The sequence below is a fragment of the Amblyomma mixtum genome, chromosome 3, assembly GCF_055824585.1.
Source record: "Amblyomma mixtum isolate Tamu chromosome 3, ASM5582458v1, whole genome shotgun sequence".
NCBI lineage: Eukaryota > Metazoa > Arthropoda > Arachnida > Ixodida > Ixodidae > Amblyomma > Amblyomma mixtum.
Window position 1 is genome coordinate 327,240,808 of NC_143014.1, and position 23,592 is coordinate 327,264,399.

At 51.9% G+C, this 23,592-nt stretch overlaps 2 protein-coding genes across 3 annotated transcripts in view; one reads left to right on the top strand and one right to left on the bottom strand.

The window, feature by feature from the left end:
* Positions 1 to 544: 544 nt before the first annotated feature.
* Positions 545 to 22,892, top strand: LOC149355872 (protein obstructor-E-like). The gene is made up of 3 exons (XM_089584025.1): positions 545 to 610; positions 14,977 to 15,668; positions 21,371 to 22,892. The coding sequence occupies exons 1-3, from the start codon at positions 562 to 564 to the stop codon at positions 21,536 to 21,538; spliced, it is 909 nt and encodes a 302-aa protein (XP_089440151.1). The 5' UTR covers positions 545 to 561; the 3' UTR covers positions 21,539 to 22,892.
* Mcad (Medium-chain acyl-CoA dehydrogenase) overlaps positions 22,889 to 23,592 on the bottom strand; it is a 51,112-nt gene continuing 50,408 nt past the window's right edge. For both annotated transcript variants that reach the window (XM_089584023.1, XM_089584024.1), the window contains exon 13: positions 22,889 to 23,262. In XM_089584023.1, coding sequence (XP_089440149.1) covers positions 23,194 to 23,262 — 69 coding nt within the window. In that variant the 3' untranslated portion in view covers positions 22,889 to 23,193. The remainder of the gene's footprint in view (positions 23,263 to 23,592) is intronic.

Genomic DNA, 23,592 nt, shown 5'->3' on the forward strand with positions numbered 1-23,592 from the left:
GCTCATTTTCGTGATTACTAGGCGTGTAGGCCTCTTTCAAGGCAACAAAACGCACGCCCAAAAGGAAAAACGTGAACTGACCGAAAGTAGCGCAGAAGAGTAGAAATATCTGCGGCAACTTAACCGCAATTGCAAGAACCAGAATGCACACTGACGTATGTCTGTTAGGCCGGCCGGCCGCCCCTGAGATGGAGGCACTTATTTTAATTGTCCGCAAACCTACTCTCCTGAAAAATAGCTTCGCGAACGAAGAGCGGGAAAGAGACGATGCGTTCATCAAGTCGTGCACCTTCACGTCACGTATCCGCATGGCTGCGTCCCGCATACCGCGAGAACCGTCTTCCCGGCTGCGAAGAATGCGCGCTGGCGGCTCGCTCCAAAAACGCCTCTCGAAAGAAAAACTGCGGGGCCCTTTCCCGGGCGGCCAGACGGAGGAGAGGAAGAGGCGGCGCATGCGCACGCGGCAGCCAATGAGCGTGTCGCACGCAACATGGCGCCTGCTCAAAAGGAAAGTCTGAGCCCGAGACGAGCGAGATTATTTCACTCGGTGAGGCCGCCAACATGGGATCACCGCTCGTGCTGCTGTTCCTCGCAGCGCTCGTCTGCACCGGTGAGTCGGCGACCCACATTCCGCCGCCCGGGCGGCGCCGACGTTTCGGCTCCGTTTTCGTTCTCCACGACCCAAATGTTATCTCGCCCACATGTCGCCTTTCGCGCCTCTGTGACAATGACGCCTTCCTCCCCATTTTGCGCAGATATCACATCTCCGCAAAATGAGAATCAGTTTTTTTTCGCCCCTCGTTTTTATTTATTTTTTTTTTTTATTTTGAGGGGCCAGGAGCAGAAACGCCCACGGGATGTATGACGTTCCGTCTGAGTTGTCGCGATGACATGGCCTGGCTGCTCTGCGCCTGTTTCAGTCGTGTATGAGGGCGAAGCACTGACTTAAAGGTCGGCTCTGCTCCCCTGGGAAGCATTTTGACGCGACTCTCTGGGTCGTTTGGGAATTTGTTATTGTTGTTGTTTCTTGGCGTAGAGGTGAGGGTGGGAGGTGCCACATCAACCTGGGGTTGCTCAAAGACCGCTGCTTTTCGCCACGTGCTCACCTTCTATGTTTCGCTGTTTGTTGGCTCGAGAAGACTATTGAGGTATGCATGCGCCAGAGTGAAAGAGCCGGATGACGGAGTGCAAAGTTGCCGAGAGTGGTCGCTCTCGATTTAATCCCCTTACCTTGTGATCCTTCTACCTTGTGAAGATAGGCGCGCCGTTACATTTGCATGCATGTTTACTTCCTAGTCATGACGATGCTACAGTGACGGCTCGGGTGACAGTTCCTCCATGTGGCAAGCAATGTGTTCTAGCCTCGCGTTTGTGTTTCGTGGATCGCGAACACTTCCTCTTCGTTTCCGTCTTTCCGGTCGGCCAGCGGTTCAGCAACCAGCAGGCGCACGGCGCGACCACAGCAGGTGACAGCCGCATAACCGACACTTCTGTGTGCGGCTCTTGCCGATGTGTCGAGCCAGCACGCGTTCTTTGCTACTCCACAGAGAATGGCTGCCTGCACGCGCGTTGCACCAGGTGATCGGTTAACCGACCACCTCGGACACGAAAGTGGCCCGAAAGCAGGGCGTTTCAGCGGGTCCCAGAAGCCAAGCTGGCGGCATCAAGCGAACGCGGCAAGCGGAACTGCCGTCACCTACTCTGGGCGCCCACCGCTTCCTCGTTTCCCGGCGAATGCATGCCGCGGGGCACGTGGCAGCCGGTCGCTCAAACGGGACGCTCCAGAGATCGCTTTCGAGAGAACGAACCGGCTGCTGGGACGAGCACTCTCTCGGGAAACGAGCTTCGCTTACGAACGAGCGCAGCGAAGGTGGCGACGACTGCTTTCGTAATGCAAACGCCCTACTGTGGTGCAAGAGCCAGAGCGAGAATCGACAGGCTGCCTCGTACGACCTGTTGTGCGTCCATTGCATGCGACGCAGTCCTGCAGCGCCCCTTCTGTGACAAAGAAGGCGCATGAAAATGGCTAAAGGAAAAATAACCGCTTCCGTGAGAATGTCCATTTCGTCGCGCAGTTGCTTGCTCCCGTGGAGGTATTTCACGTTCGCGCGGTATTGTATTCGTGCATACAAAGCATGCACAGGTGGAATTCAGCACGATTTTCGATTCAGCGATAGGACACGTTGCGTGCTGATGCAGAAAGGAACGAGTGGTCGATGCAACTACAGGTTTCGTGGCAAGAGAATGCCCGCAAAAATAAAAAAATACATGCAGTCGTAACCTCATTAACCCTCTTTCATGAAGTCCCGGTTTAAAGAAAGGCTCGGCTCTCCACATTTTAAAAGTATTGACAAAAGAACTGGACGAAAGTCATGACACCGTGTCAATTGTAACTCCTACCGCTAAAAGCGGCGCCATTTTTCATGCAGTGATCGAAGTCAGCTTTTGTCTTGAGCTCTTTAGTGCTACTTGGGGTACTACACATTTTAAAGGGCCAACTTAACAACGCACGAAAGGCATAAAAATGCACGCTACACAGGCCCTCAACGTGGTGCGCCTGTGTGGCTTGCATTTCTGGCTTTCGTACATTGTTAAACTGGCGCTTTAAACAGCTTCTCAGTGAAGTCGCTGACGTAAGTGAAACTCGTAATGGGCGTGAGGAAGACCCGTGCCAGCAGTGGTTGTTCCTCCCCCCCACAGTGCAAGGCACGCGCCACCAGGATGAGGATCTCTCCAACCGCCCTCGAGTCGAAAGATAGCAAACAGGTTCTCCGCGGTCAGGTTGCAGTGGCTTCGCCAGTGACATCACTGCTATCGGTTGGCTGTTTTTACGAGCGCTTATAACCACCACCGCCGCCGCCGCCGCAAATATGCAGGCCTTGGTCGGACAGCGGCGCTATATACAGGCCGAGCGTCATCGCGCCCAAGGTCTTCGGAGCGCGCCTTTCAGGCTGCGTGACACATCGCTAAGATCACACGCAAGGACGTTGAGGAACCAGTGGTCCTCGCTTCTTCCCCAACCAGAGCACACCTGGCTGCCTTCCGCGGGCGGCGGGATGCTCGGTCCCACCTACTTTCGATGCACCACTCGAAGTTACGCAACGCGATGCCGGCGGCAGCTTTCTTGCCGGCCTGGTTCTCCCTTTCTGAATGCGGCAGCGACAACACGTGGACCCGAGGAATGTGGCACGCCCGCTTCTCCTTGAATCGGTATAGTTTGCAGAACCCGGCTGCAGACGTGCGCGACATATCGCCTGAGTAGCGGCGACCTAAATTAGGCGGCCGCATATGCGGCGTCTCTCCGCAACCATTCTTGAGGCCGAAACGACGGCTGCGACCATTAGGAGAAGGAAAAAGGGCTCCAGTCAAACTGGTTACGGGCGTGACTTGGCGGCGACTGCATTCTCGGCAGGATGCGCGCCTACGCACTGGGCGTTGTGCAACGAGGAAGCCCTTCGGTAACAATATCACCGCAGCAAAGCCCACGTGTGCCATCCTCTCTAGACCTCGCTTTCGGACTTGGTACCAGCCCGCCCTGCTGCAACCTGGGACAGGCCGCGTTACTGCTCGCACGAGGAATTCGCTAAACATAAACCTGCAAACAAAAACTTCTGGCATTGTTTGTTTGTTCTTTTCTCATTCCTTAAGAAGTTTTCTTTATTTCACCCAGACCAACCAAATATTGCGCGGCGACCGTTCATCGTAAATGGATGAACTGCTGGCGTAAGCGGCCCGACTGCCGACAAGCGGACTCCTTCCGGACTGTCGAGCAGTTGGCGCGTCGTCTGTCCACCGTCTCGGTGCCGCAGTGCTCGGGGCGCCGTTGAGCAAGCGGGCGACCGGGTTCCCGCGGCGCTCCGGGCGAGACTTCCGCCGGGGAAAGTGGAGCGCCTTTGGGCCGGTCTGGAAACGCGCCGCGCAGCCCGGCTCCGTCCTTCCACTGCTGTCAGGCGAGCGATCACTCGCGCGACTCTAGCTCCGTGAGGGACTCGATACCGGACTCTGTCGCACGTTCGACGCGTCTCGGCCACCTTTGAGCCTATCGCCCTGGCATTCCGGTGGTTCGTGCTTTCAGTGCGACGCGGTCCATTAAATGGTGCCACTCGCCCGGGCTCGCTAAGAAGCGCTCTTTGGACCGTGTCGGCCGTGCGTAAGAGAGGGGGGGGGGGGGGGGGGGCGCAAGAAATTTCACGTTAAGAACTTGACCTGACGCACCGAAAAGAAGCTCTCCCGGAGAGAGCCCGGCGCATCTGCGCGGAGAATCTAGCCGACCTCGTCGGCCGTCCTCGAAAGCACAGACCTGGTTTCTTTGACAGTCGCGTCGAGACCTGTTTTCTGGGCGCCAGACGTGGGCCGAGAAAAGTAAAGGGAGGACCGGCCGGGATGAGCAGCCGCGGGTTGAACGCACGTTCTTGACCCCATTCCGGCCGTTTGTTTTCTCGCGCGCTCCACATTCATCGGCGCCGCTCTTCTTGCAAAGCGGGCTCCCCTGCGGCCCCCGCCGCGGCGCCCCGCTGCGCCAGAGGCCTCCCGCGCAGTGGGCGCCCGGCGCGGGGTCCGCGGAGGAGCGCCAGGTATTTCCCCGGACACTTGCAACGCGCCGCTGTGCGCCATAATGCGGGAGCAGCACTAGCGCGGGGTGGAAGCAACGCAAGAGGGAAAGGATCCTCCTGCTGTTATTTCTGCACTGAAGTGGAAAGTAATGTGGGTCCAGAGGAAAATAATCCTGAACGAGCCGAAAAGTGCGCTCCTCACTCATAATGGTAAACTGATTTCTTTCCTACTGCCGTTACACGTGAAGAAGTCCATGACAGAAACAGGTTGCAGAATTCAGCGAGGCAGCAAAACGCAAGAAAACGAAAATGCTTGCGGCTCCATTGCCTTCGTTTGTTCAGCGATTTGCAATGCAGGTTTAGGACTCGGCTCGGTTTTGAGGGAAAGAACAAGAATCGAAGAGTGCTGATACCGGCGCCCTCACAGCGTTGAGAATTTACTGTCTCGCTGCGAGGGCTCATCGATAGCTCGTGATTACCCCGCATGAAAACAAGTCGTGTCCTTCACCGTGCGTCCAGTGCCAGTGCGTCATGTCCCCGAATTAGTCTAGTGGCAGTGGCGCCAACAACCAAGGATCGCTTATCGTCGTATCATCTCTGACTCATGCGCGCCGAGTTTAGCGGAGCCCTCCAGAGCCCAGAAATTCAAATTTGGCCCGACGACAGTTAAGCCGGCCTCCGCTGCGGAGATGTCTTCCCTGAAAGCTAAGGTGCGGCGTTGCTTCTCCAACCTAGAAGCTTTCTTATATTCAGCATCCGCGAGAGGCATTCCGTATATTCGTCGCCGCGGGAGACGACTCCGACAGCTTGCGCCTGAGTTCCGCCGCCTCGTAGCCCCAACAGTCCTTGCGTACCTGTCTGGCAAGTGGCCACCGTGCAACCGATGCTTGGGGCGTGACCAATGCGTGACTTGAATAGGCTGCCCGGCATAACCATCGGGTGTCGTGTTAGTCAGCGAGTGCAGGAGGAAGCATGGAGTTTGTATAGTTTCTCTAAATTACCTGGAGGGAATATTGGCGCCGCTGCTTGCCCAGGTATACTTCAAAGGGCGCTTCATGCAGGACATGAGTGCTGGCAGTCGCCGGCTACAAATTTAGCTTCACTAGTGTTTGGTCTAAATGTGGATGCGGCTCATAGGGGGAAATGTGGTTGATGCTGCAACCAAGATCAGCACTTGGCGCTAGCAGAACCATTGCTGCAGGCGACGCTAATGCAACAATTTCAGTGCTGACGGTAAGGTCGTCATTGCGATTTAGGTTATTCTACATTTTGAGCAATGTCAATTATGACCAGAGAATAATACTGCTAAACCGTAGTGTAACCTCAAATGTTCGTGCACAGATGGAGCAGAAATGTGATAACCTGTTGTATTATTATGCATGTCAAATTTTTTTCAAAGGAACGCTATGAAGGCAAAGAAAATCGATTACACTGGTATGCTATTCTTCCGGAAACCCCCGACAGATTTTTTTCTGGGCGAAGCACATTGGTACTTTAGGGTAGCACTTTCCTTTACGGAACCAAACCTCTTTCCAAGCCGGCCGGCAGATTTCAGAGGCAGAAACAATTGATGCTGCAGTCCGATAATTGCTTAGGTGAGCCAGACGTAATCCTCTACCGGAATCCAGCCTTATCGTCACCGAAAGTAACTGCGCTCGCAAAGAGATGGATTTGTGGACAACTCTCGAAGGGGGCAGGGGCTCGGTGCATTTATTGCCCTTTCTTCGTCTACAGTAGGCGAGGCAATGCGGTTTGCCTACTGAAAATATATAGAATAGAGGGCGTGGTCGTCGCATCCACGCTTCCGCCCTCCCGCAAAATTCTGCCCTGCACGTGGGCGAATCCTTCCTCACTGCTTTCATTATCTAATCAGACTCTTGATTCTCTTTAGTTGGGAAAAGATCCTCCCTCATGCGTTTTCGCGACGGAGGCGAAATGACCGAACAGCGGCGACAGAAAGCCTTCGACGAACCACGGCGCGCTGTAGCGCTGTTTGACTTAGCTCTGAGTGGGATACTTGCGAGCTGAGGCCGAAATGCGCTGGAAGGCAAGCTCGTGGCGCCAGCAAGCGGAGAGAGTTTTACTATTGCAAAGGCGGGCGCATCACCGGTATAATAGCTCTATGGCATCACCTCATGATAGCTCTCCGCCGTCCCCTTCTGTCCTTGAAGCCACGGCGCCGAGCCGATCAGATACTAACGCGCCTCAAAGCGTGCGCTCGTGTCAGCTGCGTCGTTTTTCTTGTCAAGGCAGCCTGTTTCGCTTTCTCTACTTTCGCTCGGTTGTTTTACTTCCTTTCGCACAGCGACAGCGACATCGCTGCATGACATGCACAGACACGTGATCAAACGATCGACGGCAAAAGCCACGCTCTGGGGTCGGTGTGCGTCTTCGAGATGGCAACGTCCTCTGCTCTTCGCCTGCTGGCGCTTCGCGTAACGGCACCCGGAGCGGGAGCGTGACGTTGCTGACGCATCGCTAGTTGTATACTGCGGACTTTGCCACTGAGTATCATCAGTGGTGTCGCTGGCAGTCGTCGGCTTTGTTGCGTAACCATGGAGTTTCCAAAGCTCTGTTCTCGGAAGTCGTGGCACTTGACCTCGCTTCACTTTATTACGTCAAAGACCCCACTTTGGGCGTATTACGTTACGTAAGGGGTACGAAAGCTGCTCGATTATTTTTGTGCAACGTGACATCACTGAACTGACTCTTTAAACTGTTAAGAAAGCTGGCTAGGCAGGTGATGGCAGCTACGTCGTGCATGGGAAAAGCCGTTCCAGTCGGTTGCAGTCCTAAGCACTTGTGGTGTGTTTCTTTCTGTCCGTGTCTTCTGTGCGCGCTCAAGAAATTGATGAAGGAAAAAGCAGGCGGATAAAGTCACATTTGTTTTTCGGGTTATTATTCTGAGGTAACGCAGTCAGGAAATGCGAATCAATAGAACGAAGCCACATTTTTGACTGAATCTTCCAACGCACTGTCCATTTGATTTGGATTACGGCTTATGGGTGTTTAACGTCCTAAAGCGACTCAGGCTACGGGGGACGCCGTAGTGAAATGTTCCGGCAGTTTCGACCACCTGGGTTCCTTAACATGCACTGACATCGCACAGCACACGGGCCTCTATAATTTCGCCTCCATCGAAATTGAACCGCCGCGGCCGGGATCGAACCCGCGTCTTTCGAGTGCACTGTCCATTTAAATCGTATCTCATTTACATTTCAAAACGTTGTGTAACGGCTAGCGTTAGGCATGAGGCGATTCTTCTAGAAATCAGCGCAACAGGTTTGTGTGCGTGTTTGTGCTTGTGCTCGAGAAACAAGCCGAATCCGCATCTTCGGTCAAACAGTGGACAAACCAAACACCAAGTTCACGGTTCCCGGCATTCCCGTGGCTGCTGGGCGAGCACAGCGCCGGTTTTCCCTCCAGGAAACCGCTTATCGCAGCGACTGGGCAACGAAAGCGTTTCCGGTCCCCCCCGCTGATTGATTACAAGCGCCGATGCCTATCGAGGCTGCACCGCCGACGGCGAATTCAGGAAGTGCCGCGGATCGGCACACATCTCTGCAAAATGGGCCACGGGTTTTCCGGGCTTTTCTTCTTTTCTCGCTCGTTCCCTGGCGCGCAGCGACACTGTTTCCCAACCAGCATTACATGCCGCGCGTGTCCCCTGGGTGGCCAGCCAGGATTGTCGATGCATTTCACCGGAATAAGGACGATGGAGAAGCGGACACGGCGCCGTGGTCACCGATGCTCGGGTTTCGCGTCACGGCACCTTGCGGATAAGCCGCATCACGCTTCCGGCGCATGATGTATGACTGCGATACGCAACGAAAAATTATGAGTTTCAGGTTGGTTTTGGGGTGCACCCGCTACGCTACACGTCTCGGTGGTTACGGCGTTCGGCAGCTGAGCAAGGCTTCGCCGGTACGATGCCGGCCGCATTTCGGTGGCCGGCGAAAAGGAGGTTTGTGCATGGAGATGAAATGCACAAATGCCCCTGTATTGGGATTTCGACGCAGCTTAGCAACCTCCATAAAAATTAATCGGCAGCTCTCCACTATGCGCTTTCTCGTTGTCGATGATGCTGCTTCGGCACGTGGAGCCTCAAGTTTCATGCTGCATTAAATTTTGCGCACTGTCTTCCCTTGCGGGCTTGAAACATCGGCAATTAGTTCCCCTGTTTCTTTCTTTGCACGGTTACAAAGCTCGAACATTGGGCATCCATGAATAGGCTGCAGTACTACCTGAATACTTCACGAATATATTCCCTGGAGCCTGGAAACTGGCTATTACCGACGCGCGCCCCGAATGGTCGCGGCTCGCAGTGCTTTCAGCCCGCGCGCACTACCGCAGTTGATAAATGAAGTATCAAATCAAACTATCCGGTCAGCCGCAGGCTTACGCTATCGGCATGCATCGAGCAGTCTCGTTCCACAAAACAGAGATGACAATTATGTTTCGGCAGTGCGGTTTTGCTTTTTGGCGGCCACGGTTTAAAAATTAGTATGTGCCAATTACCTCCTCCAAAATGCGTGCCGTTTTGAGGAGTGGCCATTCCGCTTTCCTCCCCAGCGTCGTCGGTCGGAGCTGCTTCAACCGCGGCTCGGCTACTGACGGTGGCCGGTCCAGAAGAATAACCCGAAAATGGAAGGCTAGGTGCAGAAATTCTAACTGATTAATTGCTGGTTAATGATAGTTCAAAGATGGTATGTCAAATACAGTTAATTGTCGAGTTAATGTTTCGTGTTCGACCGAAGGCCAACAAGATTGGCATACCGAAAGGCGTGGTTATTTGAAGCCCTCTGCGTGTATAAGGTATATTCATCGCTCGAAAACCACTCAGAAAATATTCCAAGTGCATTCTTCCTCTAATCCAAATGCCGTCAGTGTGCGACTCGCGCACCCGCACTCAGTTCGCTGCCGAGCTAGACTAAGTAATAGTAGGCAGCGATATCTAGAAGCATGGGACACTTTCGTGAGCACAAAACAGCAATTTACTGCGCCTCGTTTCGCTCGTGCCGCGAGTGGAGGAGATCATTCGGCATGGCGGAAGAAAGCAGCGTCTCCGCCGTCCGTCCCTGCCACGTGCGCAATCAGGCGTCCAGGATCTCAGCGGGCTTCGCGTGACGAGGTGCAGAGCCAGCACCAAGCGGTGTAGGAAGAGCGGTTGGCCAGGCGCCGCAGTTATTAGCTGATCGGCGCTCGATACCCTTAGCTACTTCTGCGCCATAAAAACCAATATAACTAACTAACTAACTACTCTATGTACACCGCGCAGTGCGTCTCGGTGCCGGCTTCATTTCATACGATGGCACGCTGCCAACGGCCGATGGCACGGTTTGAGCCAAAACGACGCGAGCGGGACGCGTTATAGACGTGATGTAAGAGGAAGCCGTGGCGTTTGACAACAGCCTCGCTTTTGCGCGTTAAATAGAAACTCCCCACCCCCCTCCCGAGCTAACTTTAACGTATGACGAAAAAGTAATCCTGCTTCTCGTGGTCACCGCATGCTGATATTACCTTTGGCAACGCGCAAATATATGATCGGCTAAGCAGTGCAGCGGCTGCGTACTGTCGTACACCGTGTCAATGTGTACGCGTCAGAGAGCCTCGTTTGGAGATGGGCCTCTTTTAACGAGTTAAAGTTCGTAGGTGCACGAGGTGAAGTCATCGCCAGCATTTCATATGAGCTCAAAGTGCGCTGTCGGATTCTCAAACGCTCGAGGTACCTTTAGTGACCCGCAGGTTCATGCTAGACCATCCCCCTGCGGAGTACGACAGTGCATGCCAGAGTTCTGTACTGTGTTCACGACAGCCTAAGTCGTCCAGTCCCATACGTAGCGTCTCCTTGAGCGGAGAGAACCGCATTGGTGACAGGACTCGTGGAGAAACCGGAGCAAACGTGCGTACAGCCTAACGGGATTTGAAGGTGATCACTTCAGGCTTAACCTACACGGATTAAACTGCTTTCGAACGGTTTATTATCGCAAGAAGGCTGCCGCAAATACATGAGCTTACACAGCCTAAGGATTCCTCTACACTGCATCGTCATGTTTGTTGCGGACTAAGTGACCGTCACGCGAGAAAAAAAAATGCTGGTCAGTTCTAGTCGAAACGAGCGTGGTAACCTTCATACCGCTCTAGGCTGTACCTGCTAGCTGCGCTGAAAATTAAGATGGTGTGAAAGCACTTCTTTTAATTCCAGCTATATTGTAAGGTTCCGCTCTGCCTGTGGTAACGGCGGCAATGGCACTGCGACTCTCCATGCAAGTGTCACATTGGAACAGCCACAGAAAAGTGCAAGCGCTTTTTTTTTTTTCATTACGCGATCGACCTCATGCCATTATATCATTATGGAATGACTTGGGCGACATGTAGCAGCACTAGAGAAGTGCCTATTTTCAAGGCCACACGATATCAATTTGCGCTGCACCTCTTTCATATTTAGGGAGAGACTTCTGTATGAGTCAACGCTGCCTAAATCTCCTAATTGCGTGTGTCTAATGACATATTTATTAATACGATAATTTTGAAGGCAAGAAAACACGACAGCGGTTCTCAGGCGCTCAAGAATCTCGTACTTTGTGCGGCTTTTAAAGAGTCTGCAGTCGTGGCTTGGAAGTGAAGAAATGCTGCGGCCGACTTTCATCCGCGATATTGACGCAGCGGTCAACACGGAACCCTTGCAGTTGCTGGCGCCAATGAGCTGCAAATGTGTACGCTGCGCATTGGTAACGAAAGCGCGAGGAGGAATCCAAAAAGAAATGCTTTCTCACTCAATAGGAGATGTAGAGAACATCAAAATATCTGCTCAACCTGATGTGGTTATGTTTGGGCGGGGAGATGACAAACGTTTAGTAGCCATCACTCTACATCTCCCTCCGAAAGCAACAAGCTACGGCAACACCCCATGTGCTCAACTGTCGCTTCGATATAGATAGCTTTAGACATCAGAAGCTGTCTGGTGTTTTGAATTCAGAGATATGCACTATATTTCCCAACAAGCTGTGCGTGTGCGGCTTTCAAGTGAGCGGCTCGGTGTTTAAAACCCCTAAAACGAATCATCCCTTGTTAATTCCAGGTCTCTGCTGGGTACGGAGGCAGACGAGTTTGCTGAGTGTGACAATTTCAGCCTCTTTCTTGCTCCTGTTAGCCCAGGGGAATTAGCTGCCATTTTTCGCCATCTCTAAGGCAGCGCATTCTGTATCGTAAAATGGTACTCGGATGTTGCCGGTAAAGCTTGTTATTGGCGTGACTGCCACAGTTCTTACCTGTATCTGATTTTTATTTTCATTTATACATACCGCAGCTCCTTCAGGGCTGTTGCAGGAGTGGGTATATCACAGAATAACGAGTTTGTTATCGACACGACAACGCCAAAAACACACACAAAAATCAAGAAACTCACACAACCAAGCGCGCGCACACACTCACATCATAGTACCCCAACTACTTTCAGTACTGTCTATGAACTGGTTCGGTGGAAGTGCAAGCCTGCTGCCAGTTCCAGTCGTTCCCGGGAAAAAGCTGCGTCCAAATAAGTTTTCCCACGCGTAGAAAGGAGCAACGTCTAGCAGATGGTAGCTTCGTAATGTGGTTGGTTTAGCGAACATTGGATAATTCTTTTTGAGAGGCGGTAATGAGAATTGACAATGTAGTTAAAAACTTTAGAGAATCAATGCGACCACTTTCTGAAAGAGGAGTTATATTTGCTGATGACAGCGCGGAGGAGAGGGGGGAGTTACTGTCACAACGCCGAAAAATAAAATCAACTGCTTGGTTCTGCACGGTCTTAAGTTTCCTCGTTTTGGTTGCTGAATGCAGGCTCGGATTTGTACATCGAAAGTTTAGTTTCTTTTGGAGCCATAGATTACGTACAAGTACAGAAGTTTCTTCAAGGCCTTACCGCATACTGAATCAATGGGTATAGATCATGACATGTTAGCCGTAAAAGTTACTCCGTGCTGCTGAACCCAGAAGCTGCTTAGTAACGAGCCACTGAAAAAATAATCGAAGTGAAGGAGGCGTTTGTTAGTGAAAGTGAGGACAACAATTTTCTCGACGTTTATGCTCATCTGCCACTTATCGCACCAGGCACATAAATTTAATATCTGTAATATTTTTGAAACAGAAACTTAATATTTGTCTTACATCTCGTACGTTTCCATCCAAGGTGCAAACTGAGAGATTCCTTCGTGTGTTTAAGAGCAACTTAAGAAAAATTAGTCTTTGTCCGGGGATCGAACCTGGGACCATCGCCTGTCTGGGGCAGTCGCCGTGCAAACCTAGCAGATGGCAAAGCCACGTCGAATTGATCAAGAACTCGAATAGGGAACGGTGTTATATTACAGTTTGTTTAGAGGAATCCCCCACGGTGGAGTTCTCTCTCTCTCTCTCTCTCCCACGGTGGAGTAGACGAGAAATAAGAGAGTAATTACTCCTTGGCATCCGTGGAAGGGCCCAGTCATTACTTACGTCGCATTTATTCTACCGTCATTTCGTTCGAGGTGCGGTGACCCAAACCGGTCCACGCAGATTATTCTACACTTTCTTCGAAAGAAAGCGCTTGGAGTAGTTTAAATCGACCGAGAGGCCGTTCCTCTGATGAATTATTCAGTAATGCCTACCTACTCAAAGTGTCTAGCCTATCTATTACACAGTCGGCACAACGCTACAAACATGAATTTAAACATTACAGCGCTTTCCGACCTGTGGCGCTTGTAGTTCATTTTGCAGCACGATCACTTGCGAGGGGTTGAGCAGTTTTCTGCGTGTAGATTGAGGACCAAGTATAGCCTCTAAATGTGGTGCCTCTGTATTTGATCTTCCTTAAATAGTTTTGAAGAGAACTTTGTAAACATTCCTTCCTGCGGTAATTCAGGGATAATTCGTTTTGTAAGGGTATAATTTTTCTCTTTTAAGCGTAATTTGCGCCCAGAGAGTAAGTGAATTTCATATAGGTCAGTATCTCTGTGTTACCGTTGTATTATCATGGCCTTCTTGTTTCCTTTATCAATCCGACTTGTCTCCGAGACTGCATTCGTCTCACTTCGCTGCGCATTGTGTGTCCGTTACCCTCCCCTCTGTCACAGTGACAAATGTTACGGGACCTAAAGCTTGTTAAGCTTGTCGGCGCCTTTTCCTAGCGTCCTCAACTATTTTGGTGGAATAAAATTGACTAATAACCTCGGGATTGTTTACAGTACCGTCGAGCCTCATGTTAAAGTAGTACGGTGTTACAGAAACGTATGCTCACGCAAATCTGCTGCGTTCTCAACATAAGCCACGTGAGGCGGCCTGCGGTAGTGGTTGCGACCACTCGTGAGATGAAATTGCGCTTTTTAGTTTGTTTCTTTATGTGTGCGCGCATGTCACAGCGGCTTGCTCCGAGCGGAGGCGTAGCACTTGAGAGTAATCTGAGCGCCGACCGGCGGTCGCGGCTCAGTAGGCGTACGCATACCGATCGACGAGCAGGGATGTTCGGGACTGTGAGGCAGCGTCCATGTGTTCCTTTCGGAGCGCAGCGGTACGAGTATACCTTGCGCCGTCTATCGCGGATTAGCCTCGCACGGTACTCGTGTCCCGGCCTGTCCACTTACGCACTACTGCGCTACAGATGTTTTGAGCTCGTCGCCTTCGGAGCACAAGCAGCGAGTGCCCCACGGTGACGTCTATGCCGCATACCTGCAGCACAGCTATAGAACAGCTTCGAGGTTCGGCGGTTGTCTCGGAGAAAGATGCTCACGGCACAGTCCACTCCCATTGCCTCGTCGAAGGATATTGCGGAAGGAGCGATAGCATTTCGCATCTCGATCCTTCGCTTGCTTTACACCGCCCTTCTCCCTCACAGTCTGCTCTGCAAAATTGACCAATGCCTGAAAATAACAATCATCATGCCTCCTGGAAACTTACCGTTGACCCAGAGACACTTTACTCTTATTTGTTCTTATCCCGCGTGCACAATAAAGGTAACACTAATCGAGCTAAGCCCAATCGACACAATGAGGTGAGCAGGCCAAGGACTCCACAGTTGCACTCTCGTGCGCCCTACGGGAACTGTCACTGCGCCGCAAAATCATGCACCCTCCCTTAACAACCCGATAACCACACCAGGCAGTTTTCGACAAAAACGACACCCTACCCCGAGCCATGTACGCGACATCATTAGGTTCACCTGAGTCCCGGAATGCCTACACAGGACCTCATCCGCGAACCCAAAAAAGTATTAGCCCGCGGGGTCGGTGTTCCATCAGGCCACTCCCTGCAACGCTTGAACGTATGCTTGACGTGAATCCTTGCGCCCTGTTTTGTATAGCTGCCTGCTCGCAGCGACACGAGCATATTTCTGAGAGCGTGCTCAAACATTTAGTTCGCTTGGTCAAGTGCGCGACCGCGCTGAGCATTCTGCCTCTCTCTGTCGCAGTTCGGTGCCAGCGCAAGGACCAGAACGTGTGCCGCAAGGACAACGGCCTGTTCGAGCACGAGCAGTACTGCGACTACTACTACGAGTGCGACGACGGAGTGCCGACGCTGCAGCTGTGCCCCAACGGGCTGGCCTTCTCGGGCAAGAACCGCGGCCTGCTCAACAACTGCGACTACCCGCACCGCGTGGGCTGCCCCGACGATGACGGCCGCATCATGGGCCAGACGCCGCAGAGCAGCGAGAACTGCCACTGGCAGTACGGCGTGTTCGCGCACCAGACGAGCTGCACGCGCTACTGGCAGTGCTGGAATGGCACGGCCACCATCCAGCAGTGCCCCTTCTCGCTGCTGTACAACGACGTGATGCACGCCTGCGACTGGCCCGACAACGTGCCCGACTGCCAGAAGCACCCCATCTGCAAGGACAACCCCAACGGACACATCCCCATCGAGAAGAGCTGCGTCCGCTACTGGCTCTGCGTGGGCGGATACCCGCGCCTGCAGCGATGCCCCGCTGGGCTGGCCTTCAACCCGACCGCGCTGCGCTGCGAGCTGGCCGACAACATCCCCGGCTGCGAGCTGCCGCCCACCACGCCCCCACCCGAGGAGGCCGACGAGAGGCCCCCGCAGAGGCCCCGGCCAGCCCAGCAGCAGCAGCCGCAGCAGGCCGTCAGGCCGCCCCAGGCTCCGCAGGTGAATGGTGCTATTCGATTTCTTTTGCGGTTTAGACTTCCCCACTTTGGTAGATACAGTAGACGCCCCGAATATTTCTCCCATCCAAGCGTTCACCGCTTCCAAAGTAGTGATACCTGCACCAAGAAACCCCCAACTTTTCTTTTTCCAGAAAAAAAAGGAAGAGCTTACATATCCCCACAATAATTTGCAGCTGACTTCTTCCTATATTTTTTTCCTTCTGGTACATGCACTCATAGGCGTGCATAGGCCTCTCTGTTAGGGGTGGGGGACAAAGTTCATGGTAGCGCCTGTTCATGTCTTCTGGGTAGAAGGAAAAAATATGGTACAAAATTTGCGTCCCCTTTCTCAAGTCTATTAGAGGGTCCAGGTCACCGCCCCCCCCCCCCCCCCGCACGCCTATGCTTGCACAGGAATGTCCAGTTTTAATAACTATAGGAATACAAAGAAATACGGATAGCGGCTACTAATCAATGCTTGTATTGTCATTTTCTTCGCCTCGTCATCTTGCGCTCTTTTCTACTTCCTTTGTGCGGACACGTGTTCACTCACGTGCGCGGTATCACAAGGTCAGAAACGTTTGCAAGCAAGTATAGGAAATATACGGGCTGCCTGACGTAACACGAGCCAGGGACTGTAATCGAACGGAGAAAAACGGTACTTGTAAGAATAAAACTTCCCATCAACTTCTATTTACTTTTTATCCGAACTGTTTGCAGACTTCAAAGCCACTGCAAATACATGAAAGTAGCCGACCGCCAAAAGAAACCGCAAATGACGCAATTTCCGCATCACTCTATCTCAGCAAATCGCAACTACGAAACGCGTAAATAAGTGCGAAATTTAAAAGCGCACCGAACAGAAGACAAATGGAAGCAATAAGCTATGCTAGACTGGTAGATTTGCCTTCGGAAACACTACCAGCGTACTTTTTTTTGTTTTTTCAGCGAAAATGTGACAGCTTGCTAAACAAAATCGCTAATAATTTCCCAGATTTCTTTCCCATTCACACTCCTACGATGCGCCGCTGCCGTTACGTCGTTTTTACTACGTCATCCCTCCGACGAACCCGAAAAGGCGGCGAATGTCCTGGCCAGTGAGAGAAAACGAACGAAACCGAAACCACTTTCCTGCCGATCATACGAGCCTCTGTAGCAAGATTTATCAGTAGAAGCCACGAAGTACAATCTACCACCTTTGAGGCTAATGGTGGCCTCGCCGTTCCCGAAGTAACAACCAAAACAGCTTGCGCTTGGCTGGCGCCCTTGAAATTGCCTGTGCACGAAGACTTCACGCGAGCCGGATACTGGGCAGCATGCGAAGAAGATGGCGCTTCGCTTTCCCGTATTTGAACAGCCGCGCTGCTTTCATAAATTTCGGCGCCATTTCTCGTCATGTGTGGATTTTTGGGTCACTCCTGGAGGGGGTCCATTTGATTTATGCATTCATAGAACTTTTTTCATCAAAAAATCGAGGTTCAGCATGGTCTTCTTAAGCAAAATTTCTCGCTTGGGGAAGAACGGCGGCGCTACCGCCCCCTCCCCCCTTAATTCCGCCCCTGCTGCCCCACCCCCGTCGAAAGAGTAGAGATATTAGGATACTCGAGACGTATTACCGGAAACATGTAGCGGTTTACCGGACACCTCCTGCGCACGCGCAATGACATGGGTGGAGCCAAGCGGGGCCTCTGCGCGTGCGTCTCCGGTATGCTCTGGTATAGCGCAGATGTACCAGAGTAAACGTATACCAGTTTCCTGGACGCCCGCTGCGCACGGGCAGTGGCCGCGCATGACCACGCCCTTGGTAGGAAGCGTCCAGTAAACCGGTATACGTTTACTCTGGTACATCTGTTGTTGGTAAAAATGGCCTCAGTCTAGCTGGACTTCGTACTTCCCTTTGCGTTCCTTTAGGACAAGGTTGAGGATAAGCATATTCTCAAACCTGTACTGTGGTGTGACATAAAACAGGTACGATTTGACACCCAGTCGTTGAAACCGACCTAAAATGTTGCTGAGAAGCGTGAGGACGCACTGGAAGGCCCGTCTGGTATCGAAGGGTGCTCTAGACGCTGCCCAAAATGAAAGGTTACAGGACGACGCCAACTCCGGCCATTGTGCCAGCTCATGTACGTCCTTCGCCGGCTGCGATTCGCAGAGGCTCCTTTCTCAAGGCGCTGCTCCGTCGACCTCCTTTCCCTCACACGACGAGAAGTCTTTGCCGCAACAGCGCGAAATCCGCCGTATCGCAGACATCCAGGTAGATTTGTCGAAAGCCACGCTGGCTTATCAATAGAGAATTTTAGCACCGCCGTACGGTAATTACAACTGCGAAAACTACGACCGTACGGCAAATGTGGCTAGGGAAGCACGGCAAGTAGCTTTACCGTATTGGCGGTAGGGCTGTCCAGCAGTACTAAAACTCTCTTATCTACCCAACTCGGTCGGCGGCCGTCATGCGAGCCGTTCGATCGCATGACTTGTCGTTTGATCGTTGATCGAAATGATCTCCCGAGTGCCACTCGCGCGAAAAGTTGCTCAAACGCTGGCTGGCCGACTAGCCTTAGTTCCTCTTCACCGCGCGTGCGCTGTGGTGAAGCATTTCTGCTGGCCAAGCCTATCGGTGTGCTCGCCACAGCTGTAGCGCCGCGCTGTTTAATCAGAGGTGATTAGAAGGCGGAGTCGCGAAACTTGAAACAAGGACATTCCATCTGACCAGCCACGGAGGACTAGCATAGAACCTCTCGCTGGATTAGCGAAGTCCGATTAGGTGCTGCGCATGGGCAGGACACCCTCTCCCCCTCGAAAATTTCTAACCAAAAACCAAAAAGACCGCCCCCCCCCTCCCCCCATTTTTCCTCGGAATTAAGTTCAAATGATGTGTAGAGGGATCATCTGCAAGGGTTGCCCGTAAATTCGCCCCAGGTGCTGAGCCGCTCACGCGGAGTAGCCCCGAGTCGAGTGGGCGATGGTTGCGAGCAGTAACGGTTGCTTGCAAGCCGCTCTCTCCGCCGTTCACATGTATTCACAGCAGCTTCACTATGCGGGCAGCAATAATGGCCACTTCGACGACGACGATCTTCGCGAAAAGCGCTGCCGCGGTTTCCTAGCCTTTCTTGCCTCGACGTTTCGCTGCAGTGACCGCACTCCGATTCAGCGCAGAAGCGCGGGCGCTACCACGTGCGTGCACGAAATGCCGTAGAAGGATCCGCGGAGAATGAAATCGATCCCTTCATTCGCGATTTTCCCACCTATCGCGCGGAAAAGCGACGGTAGCTAGGGTTTCCAAAAGGTATTGCTAATTCCTGATCAGTGCATCGTGTTTTGCTTTAAAGAGGAATTCTGATTCCAACTACAGCAAATGTGTCAGAAATTATGTCACCTTTACGGAGAACAGGGCTTGGATAATGCAGAAAATTGCGCAAAAGCAACAGTCGCCCCGTGAGAACTTCGCACAGTGCTCCAGGTGAATTTTCCGGCCACGGCTGTAGGCCCCACCCATGTCGCTGCGCGTGCACAAGAATAGACATTTACCTGGTGCAAGCTGAAGACACGCAGTAACAGGTGCGCGGCCAGGTGGGCAGCATACCTGCCATTGCATGTGCGCAGCAGGCATCCAGTAATCCGGTATACGACCAGAACGGTAGGGCGTCTTCCGTTGCCGTGCTTGCCTAGCCCATTACACCGTGGCCTAGCCGCATTTGATGTACGGCAGTACGACGCCCTTCTGATCGTGTCTCTCCAAACCAGCGCAACCATAATATGTACAGTAGTAGCAAATAAACGTAACATATTTTCAAATAACAATCATTCCTTTTGCAAGTACAGTAGTTTACGTATAGTTAGCATTTTTACCGTGCGACGGTGCTAAGACTGATGCTCGCTCGTCACCACTATGCTAAATCTACTGCATCTACTATAGTAGGATACAACTTCAAAAAACAGCAGTTGCTAACACTGAGCCGTGGTCCGCGCCGTCCTGTATTACCCCGCTGGAAAATCGCAACTGTAAACGAAATAAGCTTTTTAATGTCTGACTACACCAAACAATCCACGTATCAACAGACTAGAGCTCATAATTTTTTTCTTGTGATAAGCTCCTTATTTAGGTAACAAGAAACGTTTAAGCAGCGGCCTACTTTTTTGTCGTGAAAGAATTCTGTGCGCGGAGGCTGAATGTGGGCGGAGCTTCCCTGCAGACTTAAGTTGTATAAGCATGCGCATGCGCAGATAGTCCTGTGGGCGCCATATTGCGCAACGTGCCGGACAACTGCCACGTCAGGAGCAATCGGCGCGTGAGCACTTGCAGCGCGCGGTACGCGCTAAGCTAAACGTAGCTACTTTTAGCGACGCACGATACTCTTTCCCCTACCGTGATTCGCTTGCGCGTCACTAGCTACGCCTGCGTAGTGGTGGATAAGAACCCGCATTTAGACCTCCGGGCTGATGCGTATGCGCACTTGACTCCTCTCGAACGTGCACATGCGCAAATGGCTGCTCGTAGAAGCGGATGACGGTAGTAGATCACCGGATCGCGCTATGTTAGAACACTCTATTTCGACGGAAAGTAACGTAGAAATAGGAAAGCAGCGCAGCGACTGCTGTTGACATACGAGAATGTAAAGCGTCGCTAATTTTGCATGCTGTACAGACGGCTCGCGTGAAGCCGTCGTGCGCAGCAACCATTAGAGTCCGGCCGTGGCACATTATGGTGAAGTCGCTGAGATCGGGCACAAGCTAGATAGAAAAGGGAAGGATACAGGCCTTTGCTCCTTTTTTCCCTTTTCGTGACTTCCCACCTACGCACCCCTAGCCCGAGAGAGAATTTCTTTAATGAAAAAACTTAGAATTAAGCCAGCGTCTAAAAATCGCGGCATGCTATTCTACGTGGGGAAGACAATTAGGGATATAATGGCGGAAGGAGGGTTGTGCGGAAAAAGTAAAATAAAACAAAAAGGGGAGAAGATAAAATGCAGCCATTAAATGCGTACTAAGGTGCATCGGCGAGGAATGATGTTACATATGAAATGGTGAAGTGCATAGTCTGACATATCAGCTAAGTTCACTGCGTGAAAGGGGTCGCAAATAAAGTTGTGGTATGCCTGGGATGTTAAAGGACGCCGCTTCACAAATATCCTCCAGCTAAAAATTTCTTATTGCGTTTTGTGGAAGCTGAGATCTCCCGTCAAAATTTGGATTTACACGTGTCTTCGCGCCTTTCTCTCTCGTGTCGTCACTTTTTGCACACCGACATGTCGGCGCGTCCGCCGGCTGCCGACGCGGGCGGGAGGAGGAGGGCGGAGCTTGCGGCCGCGGTACACTCTAGCCGCGGCCATGGGAGCTGCGTGACGTCAGAAAGAGGGGTCACGGCTAACCAATGCCAGCCCTTCGCTGGTTACGTAAAGAGCGCGGAATTGCGAATTTTTAAAATTATACTGTGAATGATCGGTTCGCTTTTGAGGTCCCTTACGCGGCATGACATTCGGTGGTCTGTACTCTACATAATGCAACCGTATTATAAGAAGCCTCGAACCCCCTTTTCATGGACCCTTGAAGAATGGTTGAGGATGACATGCAAAGTGAAATTAGAGCTTGTCAAGATGTCCAGCATCCTTTAAATATGAAAACAAAAAATTCATTGCAAGTCTCTGTTGCCTAGGGCAGGCTCATCTCTGTGCTCATCTCTGGGGTGGTGCATTATCGCAGGCCGTGCCCCAGCAGCGGCGGTTCAGCCCACCCCCACAGCAGGCGCCGGTGGCTGACCAAGAGGAAGACTACGCCGATGCTGCCGCCCCCAACCGGGCGCAGGGAGTGGTGCGCAGGCCGGCCTTCCGGCAGGCCGCGGCCGCCGCGCCAGCTGGCGCCGGCAAGTAGGCCGCGCGGACGACGACGCTGCGGGCGCAACCCAACGCTCAGGCTGCCGACCACCAGGGACAGGGAACACCGCTGCGGCCATCGCAGTGGCTCCACGCCTCAATGTTTCGCCGCTACAACGGCACTCACGCGTTCGCCGCCAACGACAGCTTCCGTTCATCACCCGGCAACACTTACAGATCCGCAAAATTGCCCCCCCATCCTAAGCGACTGTCGCGTGACTCGAGAACACGGCATGCCTCAGATTAACGCGACTGACGAGAAACACAGTGACTGAATTGGCCTCAAACTGCCTCACAGTGTGACCAGCACACGCTCTGCTGTCAACGCTGCAACACGGTTCGGTTCGAGCAAGCACATCCCAAACTATTACAGACAGGTGCAACAATCGATTAGCCCTCTTCTAGTCTTGCCCGATTACGTTCTCATCAAGGACGACCCGAGTGGTTAGCACCATTCCCTCCAAAACCCAAACAGTGCAACCCTTTGGTCAGATGTTATGCAAAGTTTCTACAACTGCACATTTGAGAGATGGTAGTGGAAGCTCAGCTGTCCAGTAGGAGCTAAACCAGCCTTCCTGTGTATTCCACAGGCCATGCAATGCTTCTGCAGCATGATGCTGAAGTGGGAGTGGTTGTTGGGAGCTGCCACTGCAACTGGGTGCCTGCAGTTCCAGTGGGTCTTGTTCTGTCACACTGCAGCGCATTGCGCTTTGCCTTGACACTGCTGAAAATGCAAGTGAGCAGCTGCTTTCCAGAAACCAAGCCAATTATTTCCAGACACCATGAGTCTTCCCTGCTGGCCAATAATGTGATTTTCCAAACCTCATGAAATAATGGCCTGTGCATAAGCTCAAGATGATGACAGAATACGCTGCTATAGGCAATTGCGTCTTGCGTAACCTTTTCACTGGTTGAACACAACCTCACTAGTAGCGTACATAAAAGAAGCTCTCAATCTGTACATCTACTGCGCTTTTATCACTGCATACCCTGCAAGTGGCATATCTAGGCAAGCCTTCCTATTGCACTCGTGTGTCAAGGCAAAGCTCAAGCAATCAACCTAAAATGACATATAATGCTGTGCTAGAATTGGCTTGACGCTTTATAAAAAAACACCGTGGTAAAACACTTCTTGAGGAATCCTCTTACAGTCATACTTTACTCATTTTCCATCTTTTTCAAGTAATACGCCCACCTGTCAGTTAAATGTTAACTTTCAATTGACACTGAGCTAGCTCTAATTTGTCTTTATCTTCACTGTGTAAATACCAGAGAGTCACAAACTGTTTGTCACAGTGTTTCACATGTGAACCACATGGATATGCAATAAAACTTCTTGATACAAGAATAAATGAGGCAAGGCTTCCTTTATTCCTCATAAAAAGGAACGCTTAATAGGTAAAAACATTGAGGAGCTTCCAGGACACACCTTTTTTGCTGAGAACTGCAACACTGCCTACAGCTCGTCAGAAACAAGTGTGCCTGGCCCTCTTGTCAAGTTAATGCCTAACCCGTAAAACTGACACAGTCATATCGGTCTGGTCGGGCCAAGGTGAGTACAACAAAAGGCCTGGATTTTTCAGAGATGTGTCCCCGTGTCTCTGCTGAATGGGCCTTCGTTCACTAAAAGCAGACTGCACTGTCAAATGGGCCTCATTGGTACCGTCCCAGCAGCTCTCGGCCAATGATGAGTCGCTGGATCTGGGATGTTCCCTCATAGATCTGCACACAAGGGAGACAGAGCACAAATCTCATCAGACCAGCACAAGCCACATGTAGGCTGAAGCAAATGCCTTCCAGCCCTCTCTCAGTTCGGCAAGAAATAAAATGATATCCAGGAATCAAACAAACTCCTCCACAGAGTAAACATGTCTGCGATACCGTGTCCATAATCCATGATGTGCCTGTGGGTACTGATAATGAAACAAACGGCTGAACAGAGCAGAAAAGTGCCTGAATAAAGGCAGAAAGACACTGCTAAGTGCTGTTCAGTTGCACTGCAAGTCAAACTTGTCCACATCTGGTGTCATCAACAAGCGTAGCCAGTGTACC

Bases quoted from the DNA above. Each gene is read 5' to 3' on its own strand.
- LOC149355872 (XM_089584025.1), top strand. From the start codon at position 562: ATGGGATCACCGCTCGTGCTGCTGTTCCTCGCAGCGCTCGTCTGCACC. The intron at 611-14,976 runs GTGAGTCGGCGA...TCTCTGTCGCAG, and splicing joins CGCAGCGCTCGTCTGCACCG to TTCGGTGCCAGCGCAAGGAC. The intron at 15,669-21,370 runs GTGAATGGTGCT...GCATTATCGCAG, and splicing joins GGCCGCCCCAGGCTCCGCAG to GCCGTGCCCCAGCAGCGGCG.